Source organism: Miniopterus schreibersii, assembly GCF_964146895.1.
Source record: "Miniopterus schreibersii genome assembly, chromosome: 16".
Lineage (NCBI taxonomy): Eukaryota > Metazoa > Chordata > Mammalia > Chiroptera > Miniopteridae > Miniopterus > Miniopterus schreibersii.
The window spans coordinates 30518387-30536626 of record NC_138116.1 but is presented as its reverse complement, the minus strand read 5'-3'; the positions used below and the strand labels follow the sequence as shown (position 1 = coordinate 30536626).

The 18240-nt window shown below is 37.9% G+C and overlaps 1 protein-coding gene across 1 annotated transcript in view; it reads right to left on the bottom strand.

Moving 5' to 3' along the window:
• Nucleotides 1–5264: 5264 nt before the first annotated feature.
• The window catches only part of CPD (carboxypeptidase D), a 57900-nt gene continuing 44924 nt past the window's right edge, over nucleotides 5265–18240 (bottom strand). Inside the window, exons 14-21 of the mRNA XM_081116230.1 lie at nucleotides 15986–16121; nucleotides 14667–14798; nucleotides 13781–13876; nucleotides 13612–13676; nucleotides 11786–11917; nucleotides 11126–11311; nucleotides 10736–10835; nucleotides 5265–9342 (exon numbers count right to left, since the gene is read on the bottom strand). Coding sequence (XP_080972356.1) covers nucleotides 9116–9342; nucleotides 10736–10835; nucleotides 11126–11311; nucleotides 11786–11917; nucleotides 13612–13676; nucleotides 13781–13876; nucleotides 14667–14798; nucleotides 15986–16121 — 1074 coding nt within the window. The 3' untranslated portion in view covers nucleotides 5265–9115. The remainder of the gene's footprint in view (nucleotides 9343–10735; nucleotides 10836–11125; nucleotides 11312–11785; nucleotides 11918–13611; nucleotides 13677–13780; nucleotides 13877–14666; nucleotides 14799–15985; nucleotides 16122–18240) is intronic.

Sequence of the window (18240 nt, the reverse complement as noted above, 5' to 3'; positions counted from 1 at the left end):
CTATTCTGCTGTTGAGCCCATTCACTGAGTTTTTTTAATTATTGTATTTTTCAGATCTAAAATTTCCATGTGGTTCCTTGTATCTTCTGTTTCTTTGCTGAGACACTATTATTTTTTCCTAAGTTTATTTCTAATTGCTTAGTTTTATTATAGCCTTGTCAGATGATTCCAACATCTGTGTCATCTTGATGTTGGCATCTGTTGATTGTCTTTTTCCATTCAAGTTGAAATTTGGGGGGTTCTTAGTATAATGATTTTGAAAATTGTATCCTGGATATTTGAGGTATAAGACGACTCTGGACCTTATTTAAATCTCCATTTAAGCAGAACTTCTCTGACTGTGTGCTTGTAGGGGAGGTGGGGAACTTCCTTGTTACTAGCAGGGGGGAGTGGAAGTTCAGGCTTTCCCTTGGCCTCTTGATACCCCAGGAGGGTGGGTGCCTTGTTACTGCTCCCCACATGGCCTCCACTGACACCGTGGCAGGAGGCCTCCTTACCCGTGTGACCGTGGAAGTCCTAGTTCCTCACTTGGCCTTCTTCGACACCACCCAGGAGGTGGGGAGGAATGCCTTCATTACCGCCAGGTGAGCATGGAGTGTAGGCTCCCCACTCAGCCTTTGCTGCCAGGGGTAGAGACAGGCCTCAGTTTTCCCCCCGAGAATATAGCTGGAGTAATGCAATTCTCTAAAACTACCCTGTCTTGGAAGGCTGCCCCTTTCCTGGTTCTTTGGCCAGCTAAGTCTTTTCTGTAGGCTTTTTTTTTTTTTTTGGTCTGCACTCTTTGGCATTTCTGGGTTGCCAGTTTCTCTAGTACCCATTATGGGGGATATATGAGGTAAGAGATAACTCAGAGAACTCACCACTGTGTCGTTTCTTGGATCCTGAGGTCCCTAGCTATTCTGTCGTCTTCTCTCCACCATTCTGAGTCTTATTTTTTGTTTTATATACAGGGTGGGGCAAAAGTAGCTTTACAGTTGTAAGTGAAACACAGAGTTTACTCTTGTATTATTATTATTTTCCATACGCACAACTGTTAACCTACTTTTGCCCCCCCCGTATAACGTATAACGATTTTTTGCTGTGCTCAGTGGGTGGAATAGAAGAGAAATACATCTACTCCATTTTTGTCCAGAATAAAAGCCTCCATTTAATTTTTAATATATTTTAATTCTCTGCTAAAATTCCTCATGTCTTCTATTTTCTTGTATTCATCACCATTATTTTAAAGTTTCTGACTGATAACTGAGAAATCTGTAACCCCTGTGGGACTGTCCCTATTTTTCCCCTGATCTTTCATTATTTGATATTGTCTTTTGATAATAAAAGTACCTTTTGCTTGGATGCTGTATATTATAAATTTTGTAGCAATAACACTTGAGGCTTCAGATACTATCTTCCTCCAGGCCGTTTACTGCTACTTCTTGCAGGAGTTCAGGTAGGGGCTCATCAGCTTACCAGTAAGGGGTGGGACTAAGACCAGGTGGAATTGTATTTCTGTCCAAATGGGTCTGTTTCTGATGAGCCCTTACTTCTCATGTGTAGCCACTTACGTGTCCTAACTGGAAGTCTGTTGATCAGCGCCCTGTTCGATAGGCCCTGAACGCCTATTTCCCGTGACCCACCCACACTGCCTAAAGCTTCTGCTTGTTCTCCGCCTCTTGCCAGCTTCTCTGCTGCCAGGCGTCCTCTTAGTCACCACTTACGAATCAACAAGTGCCTCAAGGAGAAAACTTCACCTGAACCTGAACTCCGTTTACATCTAGACCCCATCCGTCCTTGTTACCTTAGTAGCTCTCCAATCCTTCAGTTGTGTTTTTTTTAAATCCAGCTTTTCTAATTATTCTTGATGGGAAGGTGTTTCTGTTTCAATCCAATACACTCATAGCTGGAAGGAGAACTGAATTATCTTATTTCTAATTCACCTGTAGGTTATTTTATTTTCCGCACACACAATTCTACCTACCAGTAATAACAAATGTGTTTCTCCCTTACCAATGATATGTTGTTTATATTTTCAGGGTTCGTGGCTGAGATCTCTTCTGTCAATATAGCGAAGTTTAGGTCCTGGAGTGTGGTTTCTGCTTGTTTTGGTGGGAGGGAGGAATGGGAAGTGCTCCTATTTTGCAGTTCTCATTTATCTTGCAGGACTCTAAGTTTTCCTCTTCTGTTTCTTTTCTCTTTCATCACCTAACAGTCAAGGGGTGCCTCTCCATTCTTTTTCACGGTTTTCCTTCCCCAGAAGCTATCAAAGACTGCCCCTTAAAGCAGGCCTGCTCACTTTGAAGTCCCTTCTGGAGCTTTGTGCTCTGACCTGCATGGACGTGATTTTTAGATCATTCAGACTCAAGGTGGAGTTACTCTTTCTGGCAGTAGTTTTAGACCAACTTTAAGCCCTTTTCCTGGCGTCCCTCTTCTGTCTTTCCTGCAGTTTGTTTCCGTCTGCCTGGGGCAGGCAGGCAAGAGTACATGCTGAGATTTGGTGGTTTTTCTCATTTTACTAAGTCAGTTTGATGTTTCCAGAATTCTGAGTTTAAGTTATACTGAACGTGATTTCTGTAAATTTACTTTTCCCTTCTTGTTTTTAGCATTATTTTGTAATGAAATATCAGGAGACAGGTAGCTTAGGTTGCCGCTAATGTTTTCGGCTACGCGGACCACCTAGGCTACGCGTGCCTGGCTGGGCTCTAGACGTTTCCTACGCCCAGCCCCTTTCAGGTGTGTCCCGGGCCAGTCCTCCTGGATAGAAAGCTGTAGGTACATCCCTTCCTCTTTTGCCCTTCCAACATCCATATTCTTCAAATGAAAACTCAGCAGCCAACTCTGTATTATCTTTGCAACTATTTTTTTTTGCAAATCAAAAACTATTCCAAAATTATTTTTTAAAAATCCAGCAGTCGTCCAATTCAGCCATTACCATTATCAGTCCACTCCCCATCCATCCCATTCCCTATCAATTCCCTAAGCATCTTTCAAGTGCAAAACAAAAAACCTCTCTGATCTTGAAAACTCTGCTAGAAACCATACAATACAGTGTGCCAATAATAATTGTAAATGTTGGAATAACTTAAAATTAATGGTGGTTCAGATCTAGCAATCTAGACCTCCCCCTTTACCCCTTCACTTTGGCTCAATCACAGAGTATAATCCATTAACAATTTCCATTTAATCTGCAATCTCTTTGTACATGTTCCATTAAAGATTTCTCCACCTGCTTTTATTTCCTACCTACAGTTTGAACTATATCATGGCCTCTTCATATTGCTTCTAATGAGGCCTCTATCTCAACATAGCACTCCCCCTACCAGTTACCAAATTTTTCAGTCTAATCAACCTTCCCACCCTCCTGTAGTCAAACTTCTTCCAGGCTGGCCTCTAGCCTCGAACACCTTTCTACTCCAGTTCTTGCTTGCCTTGTCTACATTTGTTTACACAGTAATAGGAAATAGGGTTCCATCCAACTCCAGCCAAAATGCCAAAGAAATATCATGCTTTCTTTTAACAGTCTACTGATTAATGTAAGGTGGAAATTATAATATCAAAGTTAAAAACTGGGCTTTATATGTTTGCTTTTCAACTGTGGGTAATAAATAATGATGTATTTATCTGAGGTATGCAATAAGTACCATGGAACCATTAGCATTCTGTGAGTGAGAGTAAGAGATGAAGACCTACACGATGGCATTTATTCACAGCTGAGTAGTGTATTAGCACTGAGCACTCACGTTTGCTGAGAACAATCAGCTTCTAGAAATCTGAAAAACCGAACATAACCAGATTACTGTTCGTGTTACAAATCAAAAGGGTCTTGATTTAGTTATGAGAAAACTCCTGACAAAAATTCAGGAAAGCATTTCAAACACTGGGGGACAAAGAAACATCATCACTGTTCAGACGTCTTGCAGCAGTTAAGGCTGTTTTTACTAACTAAGCATAAATGCAGTCTTATTTATAAACAAATATGAACACAATTTTAAAAACTTTACTGCCATGCTGTAGACAATCTATGGGATCACATAATGGAAAATTTCATAGCTTTTTGGTTTTTCTTAAGTATTCATATCTAGGGATTTCTTCTAAATTAAAAAGACTACCTCATACACAGATCTTTGTTTGTTCATATAGTTGATAGAGTAACTTTCTCTCAAAGGGATCAGGAAACAGCAAATGATACTGGTTACCACGGTTACTCAGTTCTGAGTAAACTATTACGTTGGGCCCTTTGCTAACATTATTTCACTTAGTTCCCATTCCAATCCTATCAGGAATTATTCCTTAACCAGTACAGAGATCGAGGCTCAGAGAATGTTCAGAAACTTTTACAAAACAAAGTCTCATAGGGAGCAAGTAGCAGAGCCAAGAATCAATCACAGATTGATCCAGCTCCAAAGTCCATGCTCTATCTCTATGCTATACTTCTTCTAGAGCAGACTTTCTTTTTAAAGGGACTAGTCACTATGCACAGACAGCTTAGTTCCATTTCTCTTTCTCTGGTCTGGACTTAGTTCCTTGTCAGCAGAGCACATGTTCCTTGTATAAATTTGCTTTCCCAGTTCTTACTAGAACAACAGTATCAACATATTATTGCAAAATGAATTCATCTCCACTGTGCAGAGAAACGCCAAGACAAATTATTCTAACTGAGCTCATTTGTATAAAAGACTACATTTTTAACAAACAAGTTTAAAATGGGCACATAAACCTTTCAAGGCCAGTTTTTCGGTGTTCGTTGTGTAATTAGACATATATCAACCCAGCTGGGCTACAAACAGGAGGGAGAAATGTGGCTACTATATGATGTAATTATTTCATTCTACTTTGTTGTTTTTTAATCCTCACCTGAGGGTATTTTTTCCATTGCTTTACGGAGAGAGTGGAAGGAGGGGGAGAGAGAAACATCGATGTGAGAGACATGGATTCGCTGCCTCCCGATCGCGCCCTGACTGGGGCCGGGGATCAAGCCTCCAACTGAGGTACGTGCCCTTGGCCGGAATCGAAGCTGGGACCCTTCGGTCCACGGGCCGATGCTCTAACCACTGAGCCAAACCAGCCGGGGCTGATGTAATTATTTCAGAAAACTAGGTTTCTTTTGAGTCAATTTGAGACAGACATACTCTACAGGTAACCCCCTGTATTTCTGGCCTGGTCCTATTTTTCTCCTAGTAATAGGTAGAAAAGCTAAATACAAACTTTCAAGTTGGAACAACAACTTTTCCTGGACTATTGCTTTTGAAAAGAGATTATGAGACAAAACACAAAATAGACAAACATCATAAAATAACTTTTATACAGGATTAGATCTGTTTACATATAAAAAAACAGAAAGGACCTCATTACAGTTAGATTTCACATAAATTACACAGATTGACTTTTTAAAACTACGATTCAACTTTGTTTAAAGTCCCTTTTAAGATTTTCATTTTGAAGGCACAGTGCATGAAATAAACCAAAGACAGAAGCACTTGAGATGAATGAGTGTTAGGCACCTCATATAAATAGCTATAGATTTTTCTGGAATTGGGGAATGTCACTGAAAAAAATGGAGGTGAAAAATGGATTTTTAATCTGAGTATAAAAAAATACCATTATGTCATACCTCCATAAAATCTGCAGCATGGCCAACATAGAATGTAGCTAGGACACTCACGTTATGCCATTTATAAAAGTCATAGTCATACTTTTACATAATTTTTGCCCAATGGCCTAAAAATGGTAGTCTACTTTCAAATATCGTAATATATTCTGTCAAATCAAAACCAACTAGGACAATGTTCTGAAAGTCAAGTGGAGTATTAATTATTGCTAAAACACAAAAGAAATGGGTGTTAGGAGATATTCATGAATTATAAATACAAGTTCAGTTGACATTAGTCAAGGACCCTAATCGCCCCCCAAAAGTCTGCTTTAATTAAAACAAATCAGAAACCCAGAGAGTTATCAAAAAGTTGCTAGATAGAAAATCACTGAACATCAAACACAGAATTTTTTTTGTAATAATAATAAAGTTGCTTCTGTTAAAAACAATTCTACCAGAGAACCATAACATAGGGCACTAGGTACAGCATTCACAGCCAAGAAGCTTTTAATATAGCGGGGACAAAAACTGGTACAAGTGCATTTCTGGCAATAAGAAGATAAAACTATTTACTGCTAAGAATAAATGAAAATGGAGGAACAGGTCACTGTTACTGAGTAACCTGGTGTTAGCTCAGAAACAAAATAAGCTCAGGCATAAGCACTACCTTTTCTTTATTTGTCAACTCATAATTAGTTTTAAGTCCAATATTCATTGATTCAGCAAATCCCATTCAGGTGAGTTACCAAAGGTAAACCGATCAATCACGCTGGGCCAACTATACATTATGTTTCCTTTCTGGAGGATGACAGTCCCAAAGCAAATTCCTTCCATTGAGAGTTGCAAGCATTCCTCAACAGGATGGGATCCCAATCACTATCCAAATGTTCAGCAAAATACATCAAAACCAAAGGGTTTTTCCTCCTGAAATGAACTTAAGTCCATCTTACTGAACTGCATAATCAATACATTTACACAGGCAGACACTTTGAACATTACCTGCTCAATTACTTTGCTTTTATTAAGGAGCTGGGAGGGAAGGAGGTTTACAAACTGATCATCGGGGGGGGAAAACATGCCTTCTGAGTAAAGAAAGGCACAACTCAGGTTTGGTCAAATTTCATAATACTTACTTGCCTCCATGACTCCAAGGAAATGGAAAGTCTCTGGGAGAAACACTGAAAAATGCATTCCCCATCCCATATGGCTTCAATGCCTTATGCAGTTAATGTGGTCTATTACCAGATTAGATTCACAAGTAAAAAACAAAGCAGGGCAGAGAACACTGTCTTAGTAGTCATGATCCTGTACATTCATGTTAATAGGTAATGCAGGCTGAGAGGCCTTGTTTTCCAGAACAATGCATTATTTAGAAATTCATTCAAGATTAAAGATTTATAGCAGAATTTGGTTTTCTTTTCAGGAAAAATTATGAAAAGAAATACTTGTACGTTCATTTCTAAAAAAATTTACACATGTTTAAAAGGCATGGACTCCAGCCATTGTGATGTACAGTTAAAGACACGTTTAATTCAGGAGAGATGTGACTTTAAAAGGTATCCTTGAGTGAAGACCTAATTAAGCAAAGGCTGTCACATCAACTTTAATTTCTTCCTGCAATGTGTCAAGCAGAGCCGGCCACTCATAGGCCCTTTGTTGGTTTTCTGAGTTTTCATTCTTAAAAAGAAAGCTGAAAACAGCAATATCACCGCATCAACCTCTTAAGGGAAATGAAAGGTATTATTAGGAGAAATTAAATCATATACATCTCATTAAGTATTAACACCCCACAAACAGTGTTCTATGTATGTGGTAGGGCAAGAATGGAATGGCAAGGGCTCAAAATTTAGAGTTGCTAATAACAGGATTAACACCAGAATGGCTAACCTTGAACCCCCCAAGTGTATCACAGGTACTCATTAATAAATGTCATGACTTCATTATTCCTGTGGAACCAAATCTCTGCTTTTTATAAAGCATTTTGGGTGCATTCCTCACAAAACTTGGCTGAATTACTTAGGTGGATGGTAAACTCCACACGAAGGCTTTGGGATGACTGATACATCAATGGATATAGGATACAATTTAAAAAGATGAGAGCAAGTTTTTTGATCCCCTGATTTGGTACAAGTTCAGCAGCAACTTGGCTGTTAAAACATTCAAACCATTAGATCATTGGTAAGACTCATACTTAAAAAAAGCATCATTTCCACTGAATAACATGATATTACAGACACAATAAAATGCAAATCTTTCAGGTCTTTGCAATAACCCAACTGGCAGTGAAGATGATACTTTTTATATTGCACAGCGGTTCATAGTTGTTGTTTTTTAATGGAAAGCCATATTTAAATGATTTCAACTTAACTTTTAACAAAATTGGTTAATAAAAAAAAGAGACTGTCAAATGAAACATTAGGACAAAGAACCCAATCACCTGCAGAGGTCTATATGGATTAGACTGGCCAAGCCATCTCAATAACAGTATGCTATTACAGCATGAAGTGTCGATATTTTGTGTTAAAATACAGGTTAAGAATGTGCCAAGTAGGTTTCTTCCACACTTCCAGATACTTTCAGTAGAATTCAGATCTTGTAGATTGCTGGGTAATCTGAAAACCGTACATGTAAAACATAGAAAAAGGTTCCAATTTTGGGAATATTAAAGAATTAGGCATTCCTAGAATAACTAGTGTTTCACAGATAAACGCAGCAGCACCTATGGGTTTTTACCAAGTTAAAAGATAGGCAACATGAGTTTTAGCTTTTGCTAGATCTTCCTCTTAGCTCCATTCAAACGGACATTTAGATCTTTTACAACAAAGTCAGCAAGTTCTCCCTGAAAATGGGGATCTTTAAAACTTTGCTAAACCTTACACGAGAGGTAGTGAAATCCTGCTGAGAGCACAGGCCACCAGTTCTGATCTAGCCTTGGAACAGGTAGAAAGCAAATGCGGAAGCCCATTTATTCATTTCCTAATGTTATATGTTTAAAAATCAACTCAGCCTCCACTAAACCTGAATAATAAGAGAAACTCCAGCTATTTAATAACTAGAGAAAAGTACTCCTCAGTAGGTTGAGAAAACCTTGAGTTTTAAAGCTTTATGTCAGATTCTGACTGCTGTCCCTGCCTTAATGTTTCTGGATTCTTTTGGCCATTTAAAATAAAGAACAAAAGCTAAAGCCACTAGGAAATACTTGATGTGCAAAATACAACATCCACCAGTTGGCTTTATGCAGTTATAACATAAGCTCCAAACAGCTCATCTTAAATTAAAAAGAAGAAAAATAAAGTGCTGTCCCATCTCTGCTGCATGAATAGAAAGCAGGTTTTTTTTTTTTTTTTAAAGAAAAGTAAGAGTACTTTAAGGAGGGGAAGTTCAAAACTGCCAGCCAACTTCACAGAGAATGCAAATTTAGCAAGTTAACTTCCCAAAGCTCTTTGAAGCAGCAAGATAGTCTCTCTTCTTAATGCAGTGTCTCCCCAAAGGAACTGTGATTTTGCTTGGTTCTTACGCTGGGAGATATGCAAGGCGTGTGTTTCAATGTTTGCTAGAATATAACGTTTCCTCTTCAGTGTCCGTTTCATCCTGGAACTCGTGGCTTAAGAGGGACTTCTTGGAGCCGGTCGACATCAAGCGAATTTCGTCTTCATACTCATCGTGGTGCTGCCTGAGCCGGTGGAAGCCATCCTTGTGTCTGTTAGACTTGATTGAGCAGATGCACCAAATGATGCAAGCTGTTAGGACCAATGCCGACATGGTGGCACCTGCCAAACAAACCACCACATGGTGTTTTACTTTAAGGATATAAGCAAACAGCTACTTACAGTGACACTTTTAATAATATGCCATTCATTTATTTTATTTTATTTCATGTACTTAAAAACAACCTTTTATTATTACAGAAGTAGTATATTTATAGTATGCAAAATCTGAAAAGCACAGATAGCAAAAATGCTAAAAACCCAAACCCAAAACCCCACAGCTTCACATTTCTGTTACCTCAAGATCATTTTTAACAACCCTAGTGCATATTTTTCCAGATTTTTCTTCATGCATGTGTGTGTATATACATTTTACCAAAATTAAATCAAATGGTGTCCACCGTTCTGCAATTTATCAGAGGCTTCTTTTCCTTTCCAGTAAATTTTCAAGTCATCTAAAACACCTCATTTTTTAAAAGATTTGTACATAAGGTTATCAGAATAAGTCTTAATAACATGAAATAATAAAATCATAATTTAAATCAAGTTCATGACAGCAAATAGGTGGCAGAGCCAGATTTAAACCATGGCTGAATCCTCCTGTGTTTCTAACCACTAAGTGATCCATACTTTATTTGGTTCAAGCTAACAAATCTTTACTTTAAACACTCCACAACAGGCCCTATGATATGACCATGTTTCCAATATACCACTCTCCTTCAACTAGGGATCTCTCCCCCACACACCCTGTAATAAAACTTGGTTATTTTGTGTCAAATCCAAGTAGCTCTTAGAAATGAACCAAGGCTCTTTGTGTCAAAAAGATATGACACAATACTTATTTTACCACATAATTTTTTATTTCTAACCTTTCAGTAATTCAAGCAATGGCACACATTAATCTTGGAGAAAACAACTATTTCCTCCTTCCAGGATCATGGAAAAACAGAAATAATATATGTCATAGTCCAAGGGGCTTATGATCTTAATATAAAGCAAATCATTGAGTCAACAACTCTTCATTAAGACCCACTACATGGCAATCATGGTTCTAGGCACTGGGGATGCAGGTAAACTCCCTGCTCTCTCAGAACTTATGTTTTAGTGGGAGAGACTGAATACAGATAAATAAATGATTAAATATAAAATATAATGTCAGGTAGTGATAAATGCTATAACAGAAGCAAGTGGGTTGGAGATAGTGACAGGGGTACTATTTTACCTAGGGTGATCAGGGAAGGCCTCTCTGTGGAGATGACATTTGAGTACAGACCTGAAAACGTGAGGAAGCAAGCCATGAAAACACATGGGAGAACACTGTTCCAGAAAAAAACATGTTGAGATAAGGAGACATTAGAAGAAAAGGGATTAGCTTCAGGTGATTAGAGAGGTGATCCACTCTCAAAATGTCAGAACTGGTGTTAATTTCAACTACCAAAAATTTAAGTTTCTTTACCTGATACAGTTACCACGAGCTCCCGTGGCAAACCAAATATCTGGTTATCTGTGTCAAAGACTATGACCACAGAACTAGCTGCATCATGATGCACAAAGACCTAGAAAGATAAGTACAAGAATCATGAAAAAGTTTATTTAAGGTATATTGTATCCCTGCTGTATTCCTAGGGCCTTTATAGCAAACCAAAGAAATTGTCATCTAAAGTATACAAAATGCTATAAAAATGTCCCTTTTGTTGCTAAAAGATAGAAAGATAGCAAGATATTATAATCAAGAGTTGGTCATGCTTTTTATTTATTTCCTCACAAGCTTTCTAATAAGAGTTTCAAAACAAAGTACTATTAAGAGTAAGTATTTACATGATACCACTCAGCTTGAGTCTCTTACCTGCGAATGTTGTTGCTGATACCCATCTGCGATGGCATTGATGTTATGGACACCTGGGGCTAACAGGACGTGGAAGTGGCCTCCTTCTTTTGTGTGGACCTTTATTCCTTCATTGAGTACAATGACTGCATTAGAGATTGGTTTTCCAGTCTTATCTTTAACAAATCCATGAACTCCCTTGTGAACCTGAAAAAATATTTACAAACAAAATGAAAATCCCCATAAGAGGGGTTTTTCTGTCCTTCCCCGAGGACTCTGACCTTGTTTGCTACTCTTCCGCTGCTCAGAGGCACAGAGATAGATAAGGGAGAAGAGAACCTTAACGGAGTCAAAGCCAAAGGTTTTAGAGCGCAAATCTTCTGAGGACTTTAATGATTTACTTCCCACCACAGTTCACTGTCTCCAGTAGCTCTGTGTGATATTCAAGTGAAAGAACCTGTGACATCTCTCAGGGTTAAATCACTTAGATGACAGCAGATTCCAGATATGTGAACTCGGGGCATCTATTTAGGCAATATAAATGCAACAAAATTCTCCTCTCTATACACATTTAAAATAAATAATATAAACTTTTGGTAAACGATTAAGAAAATGTTTTGATACGGCTTTTCACTGAACACAGTCCTGGGAGTTTGCTTCTAGTTAAAAGAAGAGACTCACCTCGACCAACATGCTAAGAAGAGATTTTTTATTTTCTGCCCACAAGGAAGGGAGCTGTGTTGCGCTAGGAAAGTAGCAGCAGCTTGTGTATACTGTGATTTCCGGACAGTGGCCATAGGTGACACTATAATCCTGGAATATAAAATTCAAAAGCAAATGTAAGAAAATTAATAAGAGTGAGGCTTTGTAATGCAACAAATAGAAGAAACAGAATAAAAAGAAAACCTGGGTGATATAAATAAAGAATCAGTAAAGCATTTTACAGCAAAGATAAATAAATCACTCTGTATTGTAATCAGTCACCAACATGGCTGCTCCTAAAAGGGCCATTGAAACCAAGGACTATGTCTAATTCATTTTTCTATCTCCAGTGCTTCCCACAGTGTCTGGCAGGTAGAGGGGGTTTATCTATGGTCAACTGATTTTTGAGAAGGGTGCCAAGACCATTCAATGGGGAAAGAATAGTCTTTTCAACAAATGGTGCTCAAATAACTAGATTTCTACATACAAATAAATGAAGTTGAACTCCTACTTCATATCATACACAAAAATCAACTCAACTCAAATATAAGAGCTACATCCATAAAACTCACTAGAAGAAAACATAGGGGTAAAACTTCATTACCTTAGATTTCGCAATGAATTCTTAGATATAACAAAAGTATGAGCAACAAAAGAAAAAAATAGTTAAGTATGACTTAATCAAAATTAAAAACTTTTGTGCATCAAAGGACATTATCAATAAAGTGAAACAACCTATAAAATGGAACAAACAACTGAAATATCAAACATCTGATAAGGGTTTAAATCCAAAATATATAAAGAATTCTTATAACTCAACAAAAAGAAAAACAACCCAATTTTAAAATGGGCAATAGATCTGAATAGATTTCCCAAAGAAGATATACATGTGGCCAATGAGCACATGAAAAGATGCTCAACACCATCAGACGTCATAGAAAAGCAAACCAAAACGATAACAAGGTACTACTTCATGCTCACAAGAAGGACTATAATTTAAAAAACAGAAAATAGAAAGTACTGGCGAGGATGTGAAGAAACTGGAAACCCTGTACGCTACTGGTGGGAATGTAAAATGGTTTGGCTGATATGAAAAACAGTTTGGTGGTTCCTCAAAGAGTTAAACTTAGTATTAGAATATGACCAGCAATTCCACTTCCAGGTATATACCCGAAAGAATTAAAAACACAGGTTCAGACAGATACTTGTACACAAATGTCCACTGCAGCATTACTGTCAAGAGACAAAAGGTGGAAACAACTCAAGTATCCATCAACAGAGGAACTCATGAACAACTTGTGGTGTATACGTACAACAGAACACTATTCAGCTAAAGAGGAATAAAGTAATACATGCTATCAAAGAAATGAACTCTGAAAACATTATGCTAAGTGAAAGAAGCCAGACACAAAAAGACAAATATTGTATGATTCCACTTATATAAAATATCTAGACTAGGAACACACATAGAGATAGAAAGTAGACTGGAGGTTAACGGCCTGAGGGGAACGAGGAGCTATTGCTTAGTGGGTGCAAAGTTTCTCTTGGGGGTAATGGAAAAGTTTTGGAAATACATGGTTTGGACCGGTGATGACTGCACAGCATTGTAAATGTAATTAATGTCACTAAATTGCACAATTAAAAATTATTAAAATGCCAAAAACCCCACAAATGCCATCATAGATTAAATTGAGGGCAATCATGTCAAGAAACCCATGAAGCAGATGTCATTTATTTTGCTTGTATCAGAAAACTCAATGGCCAATATTTATAATCCCATGCTCACTGTATTCTATAAAGCATACCTTCATGCTGCCCAGGTGACTGTGCCATTCCGCTCCACGCATAACTCCTCCTGGAATATTCTCATCTATAGAAGCATTAAGAGATGTAGGATCAACAAAACATACGGCAAGACCCCTTCCCCTGCCCAAAGCAGCGACGACAATAAGAAGGGGTAGGGAAAATACCTACCTGACTTATTTGGGCAACTGGGCTGACCCAAGTGCATCGATGGGTGATTATTTGCATAAAGCGATGCCAAATGCTTCAGAGTCTCTTTGTTTTCCACTACAAAAGAAAAATTCAGCAGTGGAGAAATCTAAAAGGTTTTTCTCCAAGTTCAACTTCATGAATACAAGTCATCTTTCTCTCCTCCTTGCACCCCACTGAAGTTTATTGAAGGGTTATTGGAATTAGCCACATGGTTCTGTTTAGCTAAAAATCATCAGACTAGAAAGACACACATCTTCCTTACATTAAAAGGCACTAGTGGTTAGTTTAGGAAACAGGCTATCACACCAAAATAAAACTTGCTTTGGTCTGTTTTATTACATTTTGGGGCAACTGTGGTCTAATAATAATATTTCCTTGTAAGCTGCATTGAAAATGACACAAACTGTCTCCACATACAGTGGCCCCAAAGAGAGTGAACAAGCAATTGCTTAACTCACCATAAGGTACAACCAGTCAGTCAAGGTTTAAAGCAGGGAAGGGCAATTCTGTATTGTTAATATTTGGTTACAGAGGCATTTCTTGAGGCAGGCATTGTGTCTCATTCACTTTTATATTCCCAATGTATACAGTCATAATAATTGATCTATAAATGCTTGTGGACTAAATTGAACAGATGTGCAAAGAGGGCTACACTCAACAAAGCCAGGCCATCATTAGGTCTGACCTCTCTCTTACAAGGAACTGTCTAAACTGTTGATATATCTATAATCATATCAGGTTGGTTATTTGCTCAGGGAGTGTGCTCAAATGCTCGCCATTTAAAAAAATTTTGAAGGGACATTACTTAATTGGAATTTCCTATCAAAGTTCAAACAGTACATATGTAAAGTGATAGTCTACATACCTGTTTGTACTGGCTTGTCATATGGGTATGTGACCAGCACTGAACCACCATCTAAAGCCACGGAAAGACTGAAGTCCTGTTTTTGAATCAAATTTTCAATGATGGCTTTGGTCTCAGGCTGGGAAGCATTATCTAAAAAACAAAAAAGTAAAATATCAAATAAGTTTTAAAATTTTAGTATGAGTAGCTAAGAAAATATTCTCTACTTGAACACAATCAGAGGACTAACTTACAAAATCTGTAGTGAATACTTTATTACTCCATAGGCCACTATCTCGAGTAAGAAGGATTCATTTCAAAAGGCAGGTTATTTTGAGTTTACATACTTCAAGATAATTGTGGAAAGATTAATGACTCTAAGCAAGTTTAAGAAAATTCTTACTGGAAACAAAAAGGGAGAAACATATCCCTCTTTAAAAGATCATTTAGGGAGCCCAGCCGGTGGCTCAGTCAGTTGGAGCACCATCTGTACACCAGAAGGTTGTGGGTTCGAGTCCTAGCCAGGGCACATGCCTAGATTGCGGGTCCCATCCCTGGCTGGGGCGTATACGGGAGGCAACCAGTCAGCGTTTCTCTCTCACATTGATGTTTTTCTCTCTTCCTCTCTCTCTGTCTCTCTCTCCCCCTCTCCCCCCTCCCTCTCTCTCTAAAATCAACAAAAGCATATCCTTGGGTGAGGATTAAGAAAATAAACAAAAGTAATTTAGGGAATATATAACCTATCTTTGAAGGAAAATATTTTCAGAAAGCAGGGTGTTTTCTGCAGCATTGTTTCCAAGGGCAAATAATTAAAAAGAAACTAAATGTCTATCAGTACAGAAATGGTTGCATGAACTATAGTGCTGCTACACGTTAACAGCACACCAAGACGCCATTAGTAAGAATGTTAGAGATCTATAAGTACTAAAATGAAAAGATGTCCATGATACAGTCAATGAAAAAGGTTGCAGAACAATATGTATAGTAGGTGACCCTATCTAAGTAAGAAAGAAACAGGCCCCTTCAAATCAACATACACACATCTGTGTGCACGCACATATGTGGGAGGGTAGAGAGAGATAATAAACATGACTGTGTGACTAATGATGGAACCCCCAATATTACTGATTAAATTTCTAAGAAAGAACTTGAATTACTTTTGCAAATTATAAAAGATAAACTCGAAAATTTTTTCAGATGTCTGTATTTATTTATACCTTACATCTATCACCTAGAAAAAAGTATACATTACTCATCTACAAAATAGGATCAACTGATATCTTAGCAAAGAGAAATAAAATTATTGCAAAGTACTTTACTGGCCTAAAAATTAGTCTTACTTGTAAAGTCTGTATCCAGGTCTTTGTCACGAGCATTTGCTTGTCCTATCTTTGAAGTACAGTCTTTCTCTTGTGCTCTCTCTCGTCCATCTGGATTTAGAGAAGGGACAATCACAATTCTAGTCCTGTCAACCAACTAAAACAGAAACAGAAGTCAATGAGTTTATTAGCTGTATGTGGAATCAAAAGGTACCTACCATGCCTCAAATGGAAAATCTTTATTGTTTTAAACACAGATTTAAATGGCAAAACTAAAAAAATAAAAATAAAATTATCTCTTGCTTAAGGTACGTTAAAAAAAGAAACAAAAAACTATCATAGAACTAATGTTCACAGAGACTTCCTGATGACTTTCAACAGGGGTGAGAAACCACTGCCTGCAGGCTAACTTCAGCCTGTTGTTAGCTATTGTAAATGAAGTTTTATTGGCACATAGTCATGCCCATGCCATGACACTTTTGTGCTGCAAGGGTCAAGCTGAGTAGCTGTAACAGAACATCTGCCCCACAAAGCCTGAAATATATACTATGTGGCCCTTTGTAGAAAAAGTTTGCTGACCACAGGCTTAAATCAATAATAATGGTAAGGCTGTATTTTCCAGGTTAAAAACTGGAATGTATAATCTGACAAATATCAATGTATGTTTGGAAACAATGAGACAAAGAGTTGAAATCAGTATGAAGAAGGAAGAGAGGAAGAGAGGAGGAGATCTGTCTTACCCACAATAATTTCTTCTCTAGATACTTTATAGGCATCAGTAGCTACATATGTGGCATGAACTAATTTCTGATATACTTCATCCTATACATTTCTAACAGAAAATCAGAATAAGTGATCCCTGGTTTATTTATTCTGGTAAAATAGTCTATAGATTGAAAATATTTGAGACCCTTTAATTAATTGGTTCTTAAATCTCTCTTCCAGGGAGATTTTTTCCCTGAAGTATACATACTTTAGCTTCACCCCAGGTCTCTGGCTATGTGTACAATTTCTTGAACTTGCCAGACAATTCTGACCCTTAGCTCAAAACAAATGATAATCTAAAGTGATCTAGTTTAAGCCCAATAAGACCAGTGAGGAAAATTCTCATAAACGAGGGGTTCTGAAATTCCTGGTAGGTGTTTTACCTTAGGGAATAGTCTCCTATAATCATAAGATCAGTAGGTTAAGTAGAAAATCTGCCCAAATATTAGAATAACCTATGTAGCTTTTCAAGGAATACTGATGCCTCTGGGGGTGGGGCCCAGTCATGGGTATTTTTAAAAACTTCCCAGATGTTTCCAATGTGTAGCAGGGTTGAGAACCACTGTCCTAGGTATTCTCTCATTTTAAAAAAAGAACAAAAGCCCTGGCCGGTGTGGCTCAGTGGTTAGAGCGTCTGCCCACTGACTGAAGGGTCCCGGATTCGATTCTAGCCAAGGGCATATACCTTGGCTGCAGGTTCAATCGCCGGCCTCGGTCAGGACACATGAGGGAGGAAACCAATTGATCTCTCTCTCTCACATCGATGTTTCTCTCTCTCTTTCTCTCTCTCCCTTCCACTCTCTCTGAAAAGCAATGAAAAAATATCCTGGAGTGAGGATTAAAAAAAAAAAAAAAATGTCTTTGAGATACTCCTTGCAACTCACATGGCAAAGTCAATGGAATTGACTTTGCCAAAGATTGTAAAATACTTTTTGATCGAGTCTGATATAAATTAATCTCACTTAATCCCACAGTTTCCTTCTGGTCCTAATTATGACATCAGTTCTTTCCAAAATCTTTTAGGGGAGGCAGTATGGTATAACAAAACAGCACAGGCTTCAGAGTGAGACACAACTGGGTTAAATCCCAGTTTTACCACTTACTGGCTGTGTGACCTCCTGTAAGTTATCAAACATCTGTGTCTCAGTTTTTGCATGTAAGAAATGGAGATAACATAATTACAGGGTTGATGATTAAATTATGATGGATGTAAAGTACTTGATATAGAACCTGGCAGACAGTAGGTATTAGACAAATACTAGTTCCTTTCTTCTTTCCTAAATTCTATATGATAGTGCCAATGAGTGAGTGTTCTAGTCGGAGGCACTCTTTCCTTCCATTCTCCAGGACAGCACAGAAGTAGGTTGCTTAATCATACACGACCAAGCCTATGAATCAAAGTTCTTTTTTGTAGTCATGGATGGTTAAAGTGGACGATATCATATTGCTTTTTCTAAAATCTCTAGTCAGCCAAGATGTCCAACAATTCTGAATTTATTAAATGAAAAGAA